Source organism: Acromyrmex echinatior, chromosome 6 (assembly GCF_024713525.1).
Source record: "Acromyrmex echinatior isolate Ae372 chromosome 6, ASM2471352v2, whole genome shotgun sequence".
NCBI classification, from domain to species: domain Eukaryota; kingdom Metazoa; phylum Arthropoda; class Insecta; order Hymenoptera; family Formicidae; genus Acromyrmex; species Acromyrmex echinatior.
The window spans coordinates 7,018,632-7,030,756 of NC_141857.1; the positions used below are offsets into that span (position 1 = coordinate 7,018,632).

At 33.6% G+C, this 12,125-nt stretch overlaps 1 protein-coding gene across 2 annotated transcripts in view; it reads right to left on the bottom strand.

Annotated features, from left to right (window-relative positions):
* Positions 1–12,125, bottom strand: part of LOC105154091 (CD151 antigen) — a 127,595-nt gene that overhangs the window by 41,931 nt on the left and 73,539 nt on the right. For both annotated transcript variants that reach the window (XM_011069367.2, XM_087406940.1), the window contains exon 3: positions 9,116–9,294. In XM_011069367.2, the coding sequence (XP_011067669.1) occupies positions 9,116–9,235 (120 nt within the window). In that variant the 5' untranslated portion in view covers positions 9,236–9,294. The remainder of the gene's footprint in view (positions 1–9,115; positions 9,295–12,125) is intronic.

The window sequence follows — 12,125 nt, forward strand, 5'->3', positions numbered from 1 at the left end:
GATAATCTACGCTCGATATTCAGATTATTGAAAAATGTCGAAATCACTGGAGACGGTACCATTTAGCAATTTATAATATTCTCCCGCTACCTCCCGATATCCGATCTGGAGACATCATTTCATGGCGCATTGGATTATTATTCCGCGATGGCGAGCGTGAAACTGGCCTTAAGCCGCCGGGTGCCTGGAATATTCCAAGATCCAATCTCGTGGAGGCACGTAAATCCTCGCGAGGAAACCCGGAGGAGGTGAGCCGTTGTATCCCAGGGCGAAATTAGAATAATTACGCGTGTAATCTAGCCCGCTTTTGCCGCCATCCGATTTTAAGGAAACCTTACGGGCATCTCTCTTTTCTTTCGGGAGTATTTAGCGGCGAGATGTACTTATCCCCGCAACGACAGACAACGCGGAAATCCGGTTAATCCCTTTTCTCCGAATGTCTCTCTTTATAGAGATGATGTCATGTCGTCTTCGTGAGATGAAAGATTACTGCGAAAGATTCTACGAAAGATTAAGTTCTATAATCTAGTGCTGCCAAACGACGCACGCGACATTTGGTACACTAAATTATTTCTACAAAAAAATTAGTTATAATTAACCCTCTGGACCTTACGCCAAAATCTGTAATACAATTATTATATGCTACATCTATAAGATCTATCTCATTTAATTTATATTACTATCAGGACTCGGTCTTATCTCAAATAAATTTATTTCTCAAATAAATGTATTTTAAATAAAAAAAAATTGAAACGTTATTTATTATTTATTATTTTAAATAATTTCTTCTGACTTATTTCTTATTTAATAGTTTAAATAATTTCTTGTGAAATTCTTCCTATTTTTAAATATTTTAAATAAGTTCTTGGAATCTATTTTATATTTTTTATTTTAAATAAGTATCAGTTACTTTATCGACTCCTACGATTTTATATTTTGAATAAATTTTTAAAACTTATTTTATACTTTTTATTTTAAATAAGTCATATCAGCCTTGATTACTATAATTACTTTCAACGCGGAAAGAACGATTTAATTAAAGTATTGAAAAATTTAGCTAGACACAGATCTGAAAATAATTTTATTGAATTATCAAAATAATTAGATCATAGAAATCGCAAGCATGTTGAGCAATGCTGTAAAAAGTTTAAATGCTCTAGCAATCAATTTGAGCATTTATTCTACGCATCATTTTAATAGTCCAACAAAATAATGTTCAGATCTGTATTTAGTTAAATTTTTAGACATTTCAGCACAATTATTTGTTTCCGTGAAGAAATGATATAATTCGTATTAAAAAAAAAGAATGAATACAACATATTTTAATAAAAATGATCTAAAACAGACGTAAAGAAAATTGAAACGTTTGACATTCTTGAGACAAAGAGATTTATAATTAAATAGACCGTACTATTGTTTCGGTTACGGAGGATTAAAAATTCATATTTTAAACATTTACGTAGTTTTCCCATGATACTCAAAAGGTAAAAGTTTTTATATTGTGCATATTCTACGAATTCATAACGAAAGGAAATGATTATTTATGACACAAATATAATATATGTTTACTACAATATATTTAACAAAGCTGCGTTATTAATATAATATAACCTTCCTGTGCAGTTGATGATATTTGTACAAAATATGATAGTCGTTAAAACGCGCTGTCATTATTAATTCAATAATAATTCGTCGCGAAATTTATATTTATGTTTACGCATTGCAAAATACCCTTTTGAGGTACAACACGAAAAAAATAACATTTCGGAACGACACATTTACAATGCATTGTCATCGCTTTGTTATTGTGTACTCTTCATTCCGCTCGTCCACCCATTCACAATCGTACCCACACGTATCCCTCGCACACGTATCGCGTTTAATCGAAAAAATCGATATCCATTCGGATGGATCGAATAACGTAGAAGTGGTGTTTATTCGCCGCACGTTACATGACGCGACGGCCGAACTAATTAAGCGTGCGAAGTGCCTGTAGGACGCGAAATAATTCAGCACACGATTCCTCTTCCACGAGAAAGGGATTTCGGTCCCGCGCTGCATGTTCGCCACCGACACCATCGCGCATCGGCCGACGAATCGGCGTACCGATTACATTCTATCGGTGTTGACGCATACCGGTATGTGCGTCGCACACGCATCCGACGGCGCGAAACGCTCCTGGGAACGCACCACCTCCTGGGAATGCGCCGCTCTGTCTCGTCTCGTCTCGTCTCGTCTCGTCGCCCGGAGGCCCGGGACTCGACTATGGTGGAATCGCGGGCATAATTGACGATCAAAGTGGGTAACTCGTGCGATTCTACATTCGTCGACGGGAGACAATACGAGAACAAGAAGATAATGGAGAAGCTTCGCGAGCACAGGTGCGAACGATCCCGTGGATTCCGCTCGCTTGAGATTTGAGTGTCGCTCTTAAGTGAGGTATCTATTCTCGCGGGACGCGCTACGTCTCTAAACATTATTATTCCTATCAACGAATCGTTTACGTGTAATTAATTACGCGTTTGCAATTTTACTCTAAATTATTATGAGTCATTTATGGAAATTTACATTATCGATGAAAATTGATAGATATATTTCATAAATAACGCACAAAATAGAAATTGATTAATAATTAGTATTGAGCCTACGCGTTAAACATTACGTTATTTTATTTGATTGTGTAAAAATCTGCCTTTCACATTTCTCTAAAAGCTGTCAATTAAATTAGAGCGCGACATTAAGGCCGAGTAAGAGAAATTGCGACAAGAGAGCGAACGCTTCATTTGAGTATCATGGGTACTTATTAGTCAGTAATTAGCAACCCCGTCGGCGATATGGTTAATTATTACAATTAAGCCATTCTGAGCTGAGAGTATCCCAATTCCCCGCGGGAATTTCCTGACACACACACACACACACACACACAAGGTTGCTGCATTATTACTCATGCTCGGATTTAATACAATCCCATACGAATTCGCATTATAAATAACTTAGATCTTCATTCTCAAAGAGCATTTGTGAATGATGTTGAAAGAGGAAGCATCTTGCTAAAAAAAAATGATAATAAAAAACGAGATAATGCATGCAACGATTTATGGTAAAATGTACTATGTGACGCAAGTAAGAATAAGCATCTGCAAGCAAACTTTTCTGAACGCGAATTTACGCGAATGTTCTTTTGCTTTATTAAAAGTTTGCGAAGCGCAGGAAACCGCTTAAACTTTACATTGTAGTCTCATTTATTCTTATTTAAATTTAACTTCCTGACTCTTCTTGAGTATTGAATCATTCGTCAACATTAACATCACATGTGTAAGTGAAAAGGAAAAAAGAGAGAAAGAGAGACTTTTCATATGTAGTAATTATTACTTGCTAATGAATGAAGGAGCAAAAAAATAGCAGAAATTACCTCTTTTTATTATATTTAGGGGAAAAAATCGGTGAAGAGTCGGTACGTCTTCCTTCATGCCAAGCAAGAGTTTTAATTCAAATATTGCGACATATGTATGTTAAAGTTTTTTCAACATGGAGTTATATCTTGATAAAAATGCGCAATATTTTAAGATATCGCATACAAAGTTACTATAATGTATATTATAATATTATATATATAAATTTTTGTATGCAATATAAATTTAAGAATATGAGCTAGCTCTCCAAGAGCCTTAATCTGAAAAATAGAGATGGGCGAATCAGACTTTTATAAAGTCCAATCAAATCGAATCAAATCTGTGACAATATAATGTTTTAAAACAAATCGAATCAAATTTGAAATATTTACATCGAATCAAATCTTTTTGATTCGAAAACAAAACAAATTTGAATCAAATTTTCATGGATTTACATTAAAAGCTAAAAAAAAATTAATCATTAGCATTAGAAAATCTATGCTGTCACGATATAACAAAAATTATAAAAACTTATGAAAAGAAGAGCATAAAAACCACCGCACAAGATATTGTTTGTGATATTTAATTATCATTACATTAATAAAACATTAGATGTTTCGGCATCACAATCTGACCATCTTACATATAGATTGAACACACAATGTCACGACAAATTTCTATCTGTGTAAAGGATGTACTTGAGATTCATCATTTTTTTGCTGTAAAACAGAATCTGGAAATTCTTGTTCTACATATTTTGTAATATGACAATTGGCGCTGTAACATTGTTGTACGAAGCACCTTCACATGATGAAAGAACACATTTATACATAGTTATTATACATAGTTTATACATAGTTTATACAGTTATATTACACGACGGTTGAATTTAATGTCAGCTATATGTAATTCTGCGTTTTAAGAATATTGTGAATTTACTGAAGATGCCCAGATTGTAGCCGAAATGTCTAATGTTTTATTAATGTAATGATAATTAAATATCACAAACAATATCTTGTGCGATGATTTTTGCTCTTCTTTTCATAAGTTTTGATTTATAAAACACGTTTGTTTTTATTAAAAATTATAAAAATAATAAACGTGAGTTATACTTTTAAAAATCTTTTTAAAAATATTAACTTTTAAAAATAACTATTAACTCTTATTAATTTTAAAAATAACTATTAATTTTTCAATAGCTAGAAGCACGTATATACGCACACAATGACAAATATTGAAGCGTTATCTTCCGGGAGAGAAATTACATTTCCTACTAAATTCAGTTTGTAAACGTGCGCGGTTACGCTTCCGCGCTGTTAAATTGGAATAAAATCATTTCTCGCTCTGTCTCGATTTCTCCAAAGTGCAGTGCAAGGATTTCTGTAATTACGCACTTGCAGTGCATCGACGGCGGTAACATTGAATTTACTGACTTTGGTCTGGCACTGGCTACACTTCTCTGAATGAAATCAATGGGCGTAAACGCACGTGTTAAGCGGACGGCATTGTTGCGCCGACAACATTGTTCGAAGCAGGTTATTGTTACATTATGCCCGCATTATTGAGCCTTATTACGAGCAGACGTTTAAGGCAGCATGTTCCACGCGACTTACGTTGATGCACAAACGCAAGTGAAAGCGAGGAATGCGCATCAATAGCATGCTGAGAGTCACACATTCGCATTTTAAGTTGGTATTGAGTAATAAATATAACACAAACTATCGGCTTTACTACTTGCATAAAAAAGCAAATATAATTGATTAATTTATTTGCTATTTTTCTTACATTTATATGTCATTTTTATTTATACTAATTATTAATTTTACTATTACCAGTTTAAAATATCAGTTTTATATTAATATTATTTATTGTAATAAAATTTGTACTGAAAACTTAAAAAACTTGATAGATTTTAAAAAATATCGATTTAATCTGTATAATAATTGCAAATATATATGTGCAATGTGTAATAAATATAAAATACTCTACTAATGTAAACATTATAATGATATGATAGATTAAAATATTATAGTAATATAATAAATTTAATAAAATAAACTTTCTTATATATATATAAATTTAAGAATAAAATTGACCTCTCGAGATTAACAATAAAAAATATATTAATAGACGGGCAATTGAGAGCAAAAATTAAGACGCAGTAATTAAAGCGTCGTACGTTAACAATGTATTTCCATTATCAGCGATGTCCAAATAACATAATGATTTCCGATAAGATGCAAGCCCGCAGCTAAGGGAGCCTCCTCAAATTCAAACTTGCGAAGCATCATTGTCAATTAGTTGAATAGCTAAATGATCACTAATAAAGAATCAATAATTTTTATTAAGACAACGGCAAACCAAGCATAGAATGATCAAAGAACTCTTTCTTTTGTATGAATGTTTCTTTTATATGAAAATATAAAATTATATGAAAGTATAAAATTGCACAATATTATTATATATAAGTTACATAAATTATTGATCGAAAATCTCGTCAAAAATTAATATCAGTTGTATTACATTTTTTTTACGTATTATTAACATGCACAAAACAGAATGTAACTGTTAAATTTTTATCTATATTACGTATTTCTCATTTATTTCAGATTTTTCACATTTTTGTCATAAAATTGCATATTAATAACAATATAAAATGTTGATTGAGGGTACGATATAAACGATCTATACATATTCAACAACTCTCATAAAATACAAAAGTTCATGATTTTTTATGATCTAGAACAATATGAGATTAAAAAAAAATATTGTAATATTTTGTTACCATTTCTTTAATCATTTAGTATAGTTATGTAGTAAACACGCTCGCGCGGAAAAATAAACATTAATTTGCGTGTTATGAAAATTATCTCATGTTTGAATTCATTGTAGAATGTTACTTTATTATATTGTTTGTATCATACAATAGAATTAAATCAAATAACTTGTAACATTATTTATCTCGAATATCTATTATTTATATTGTTGTATTTTTCAATGTTTATTTTCCAATGTTTACTCTCTAATATTTTTTTCGGACATTAAGGATTAATTTCACGCGTTTCGAAAAATTACAATCTCCAATTCATACATAATTACAAATAATTGGTGAGACATTTTATTTGGTTATTAAATCATAAAATTTTTTATTAAAATAATGATAAGAAAAACATAAACAAAATTAAAAAACTTTCTTATTGTATATCTCGTATTGGTGCAGGTCAGTTATGACAAAATCATAAACATTTGTATTTAATATTTTTTAATAATTATAGTTCCTCTTATAATTTCTAAAATATAGAAAATGAGATTTTCTTTAAAGGAATATTTTCAAATCGTATATCAACTAAAACAGAAAATTGCTATGTGATTAGATTTGCATGTATTTTATTTTTGCAAAGTTTCAGAGTTAGTTTTAGAAATGTTTAGGTTTGCGCCGAATCTTCTTCATAAGCAGAAATATAGCGTCAAAAGTTTCATCGTTTTTAGAGTGTCCCTCTCTTTTTTTTTTTTAGAAATTGGCAGAACATAAGATTTGCAAACCACTTTTAATTAGAAGATAACGATCTTCATTAAAAGTTCCGACATTCCGACGACTAAGATTCGACGGCGAGTATCGTCAGAAAGTAAAATGATTTCGGCGAACAAAGTTTAAAAAAAAAAAGACGACGAATCTCGTCGAACCGCAATCTCGCCGATCGGTCTCGAGAACCTCATCTATTTAATCACAAAATCATCCATCGGCATCACGCTTTTTAACGAGGTGCCGACATTTAGGATCAAAATTATAAAGCCGATAGGTGTTAGGACCACCGATCGATTTTCCCTCATTCTGCCCTTTTTTCTTTCTTTTTCTTTTCTTTCTTATACTTTAAAGTGCTTCGTTTTTGCCACAACGTTGCTCGCGTGCTTGTATTCCAGACAACGTACAAGGTGTCTGCACTTTACGACGAGGACTTTATTAGCATTTTATGCCATGTATCACCTCGTGCGAGCGTCGATATCGGTATATATACCTCATTTTTTTGTAATATCGAGAATGTAGGAGAGAAAGGAGGAGAAAAAGGAGAGAAGATCGCTCGGAGGTGTTGCATTTTCAAAAAATAAGGAATCTCTTAACCCCCCTCCCCTCCCCTCCCCACCCCCAAGTAATCCGAGCGAACGTCTCTTGCATCGCTCTTATAACCCCGCAGCAATCTAGAGCTACTATTTTTCGAGTACACTCTGTATAACATGATATACATAATATACCTTCGTCAGAATGATCAACGTTAATTTATTATACAAGATTAATGACTCGCAGGATCCGTTGTATTGTACGATTATCCACGTACACGAGATTATTATGTAATTAGCCGCGTACGAGCGTGAAGCTTCCCTTTCGATTAATGCGAAACGTTGTTCTTCCGGCGCAATATCCGCTCTTCCGTGCTCCAATTATTTGCCCGCGTGAGCTGTTACGGCGAACGCCGGGGTTCGAGAGATTATTTCTTGCGTTGCACTTTAATCCTTCGAGCCTTTCTCTGTTCCACGTGCAATAAAGTTCTCTTATAGGATTGAGAGCACGCACTCGATCAAAGAAACGTTCGTTTCAAACGTCCTTCCATGCGCGATGATTTTCTCCTCTATTCTCATCCTCCTTTTTTCTCCCATTCCTTTCCCCTGTTCTCTCTCTCTCTCTCTCTCTCTCTCTCTCTCTCTGTCTCTTCTATTTTCTCTTTCTTCTCTCTCATCTATTAATTTAACTCACGCTAGAAGCACGCGTGGTATTCGCGATAACAATTAAAAGCAGATAACCGTGCACTCATCAGTTTTATACCAAGTGTCGGTGATTGCAAAGCTTGCCGGACATCCGGTCAAGTGACGATCGAGCTCGGAGAACGGCTCGTCTTTGCGATAAATGTGAGCCTCACGACAACGAGCAATCTCGTTCTCGCCGTTTTAATCTCCCGTAAATTGCGAAAGCAGAAAGACAGACGAGAATAATTGTTGAATAATGGCGCATTTTTTTTGTCTTGTTTCAATCACTTCAGTGTTCACCAGCAGAGCGCTGTATAGGACATTCTGTATTTCCTTTGAGAAATGCATTCTTTAATTGTTAAGTACTGACGCAGTAACTCAATTAAGATATTGAATATCAAAGGTTACGTAAAAGAATATCTCGGCTGTTCCGTGATTTCTACTGTGATTAATACTCGATGTACTTCGAAATAATTCTTTCAATTAATAACCATCTAATTTTACGAAAACTTCACATGATTTCACTATCAATAACCCTTAAAATTTAATAAAATTGACATTACTTTTTTTGATTGATGACATCAGCTTTACTAAGTTTCAGATCATAAGCTATTGAAAGTAAAAAGTTAGGAAAAATGAACGCTTCGGTACTTCGCTCGTCGAGTGATTTCACGTCTCGCGACGGAAAGTCTACGACTATATAAACCGGTTGGAAAAACGAGACTTGGATTAAAGTAACTTCGTCAGAAAGTGCAAAGAAGACCGTTGGATAAGAGAGATAGGAGAGATTCTCTCGTGAAGAAGGACAGCGGATTTCACGGTTCGCATCTTTCATCTGTGTTAACGCGCGTTTCTGCGTAGATGTGTGTGTGTGTGTGTGTGTGTGTGTGTGTGTGTGTGTGTGTGTGTGTGTGTGTGTGTGTCCAAAATAAAATATTCCTTTCTTTCACACACGGGTGCCGGAATAAATGGATGATACGTACAAACAGCACCACGTTGTAAATATGGAGAACGTATTTCAAGAAATTCACGGAACAGCAGCCGTCATCCCTGGTCCTAAGTCTGGTAGAAGTACCGGGTAATCTCTCAGCGCTTTTGGCCATTTTCAGTCAATTGTTGGGCTGCGTGCGTCACAGTCCTCGTTGTCACCTGGTTGCCGTTGCTGTAAAACAGAAATGACACAAAATGTCAGAGAAGAAAAGAGAAAAATTCGCCTTAAGAGATAGACAAAAAGTTTCTGAGAAAAGATGAAAATGGATTCAGGTTTTGCATTAAATATCAGGTGTAGTAAAAAGAAATCCATTATTTTTACTACACCTAATATATATGTGTATATAAATTGTATATACATATATGGATGTGATGCATGCAATTAAATAAGTATAATGAACAAAATGTATGTCCTTAAAAAGTAATTAAAAAAGTATAAGGCGTTAAGTAGTGATACAGCTAAGAAACTTTCGCGAGGTTACTTTTACGCAGCGTGAGATAAAATAAAAATAAAAAAACAGTTTACGACTGCCTAAGGAAGCGTTTAAGAAAGTAATCAACAAGTTTTCGACCGTCTATTGCCCAAGAAAGTAATCAACGAGCTTTAGTTTCAATGTCGGAATCTTCGTTACTGCTTGCTTATACTTGCTTGGACAATGGATGAACTTAAAGCTCTTCTTGTTCCAGTTCGACGTAAACTTTGTCGGAACAACATCAGTGCGACTTCACGGATCAACAGTGGCTCGAAAGGTTCCATTGTAAAATGTATTAACGTAACCGAAAAATCATCTCTTTTTGATCTTGATCTTCAAAAAATCTTCAAAAATTTAATCGTTCAAAAAATTTCCATATCTATTCTCGTGAAATACACTTTTCAGCAATAAAGGGATATAATCATAATTTGATCATACAGATTCGCATGTCACTGTCTACAGACGACAGTTAACAAAAATCGCGAAAAGATTTCTTGTTCAGGCAATTTATAGTGTGCGCCGGAATTGCATTCGGAAAACGCCTTTCTTTGAAAGCAACTCTCACCTTTAGACGACAGACGTTGAAGCGCTTCTTCCTCTGCGAAGGAGCGAGTTAAGTTTAATGTCGTTAGAATTCAGAAGAGCAAGGAATGCTCCGCTTGCCGTCGTTATATCGCGGATGCTGGCAAAGATATCGGAAAATTGACGTAATTCGATAATCGCGTACTCGATGGACCTCGATGGCCAGATATGTATGTGTGTAGCGTATATCGCAGATAAGAAGGTATGATCGGCGACGTAGGACATTGATCGAGTATCGAGAGAGTAATTTTCGCGTCGGTTCGAAGCGAAAGCAGCGCACTTTGGCACGAGCCCAAGCAAAGACGATTCATAGATTTTGATCTAAGGGATCAGGGTTAGCCACAAGGGACCACCGTCACCTATTTTTCCGTTATATGAACAGCTTTACTTACACGAGCGAACTTATATTAACTTCAGGTGGATTCTTGAAGTTGCGACATTCTCAAAATAAACGATTCACGCAATTTTTTTCAGATTTCTTCGATTCGTGTTCCAACCAAAAGAGAGAATAAACCTTTTTTCCTCGATATTAGCAGTCACTTGAATTATAGTACAAATGGCGAAATAGTAAAAAGAGAGCCTCAGTTATATCCAATGGGTCTAATCTTGGATTTGGCACATAATGTCGTTTTACATTGCCAAGAAATGTGAAGGCCCACCTACGCTCTAATGCATCACATCCTCTATCTCCGCTTTTCCCCTTGCCATCTTTTCCGCGATTCTTTCGTATGCATACGAGAGTCGCATTCCATGTAAGAATGCACGAGAACGCCAAGTATTTTGCTGCACGAAAAGCTGACACGACAGATTGCATGGGATATTTCAGTTCTTTGCACGTGTAACGATTATACCCGCATTGAAAAAGCAGTGAGATAAAATTGAACATGTCGAAACGACGTCGTTAAATATCTTTTTGTATTCTAGATGATAGAACTTGATATCTAATAACCTGGTAATTTATAGGGGAGAGGTACGCCGAATGCGTATCACTTATTTTTTATTATATTTCTTATTTGATATCTGATTTGTATGCAAATAAATGGAAATTGTAGCTTGATATTCATGTACTTATATTTTTCACCAATAATAAATTAGTTTATTATGAGCCTTTTCGTATTGTAATAAAGATACGATTTTGGCAATTGATCGTGGGTCTATCAAATTATATTATTTTTAAAAGTATCGAATTTATGAATATAAAAATAATGGAAGATATAATAAAAATTAATAAAAATAATCATTAACTCATCAAAGTAACATTAATATTCATTTTATTAAACATTTATCAAAGGAAAAGATCAAATATTTAGAAATTGATAAAGAACAATAATGAAAAAATAAGCGCCGAAGTAAAACCGATTTGAATTTATTTTTGAATTGCAATATTGACACATTTTTATTCATATCAATTAATTTTACTATTATCAATTATATATTATCAGTACATTTATTATAATAAAATGTGATATGATACGATTTAGGAAACTTGCGAACGATAGATTTTCTAAAAACATCGATTTAATTTTTATAATAATTGCAAATATGTACATACAATAAATGTAACATATTGTGCAATAAATCTTGTTTTGTGAAAATAAAAAATAAAAATTCAGAATAAAAATTGCATGACAATATTATCAACTACACAATTGATCAAAAATTAATCTGATTTTTTAAGTATTATTTAGCATGCACAAAACAGGATGTAACTGTTAAATATTATGCACTTTTCATTTATTTCATATTTTTCATATTTTTGTCACTCGGCATTAAATTGCTTATATTAGGAAAAAATATAAAATTGATGAAGTACAATTTATGCGACCGGTATAACGCATTCAGCAACTCTCCCCTGTATAATTTAGTAATCTATTTATCGCATTATCCCCTCATTTAAATATGCTTATTACTGCATATTATAACTTTCCAATTTTTTTCGGAATTTGAT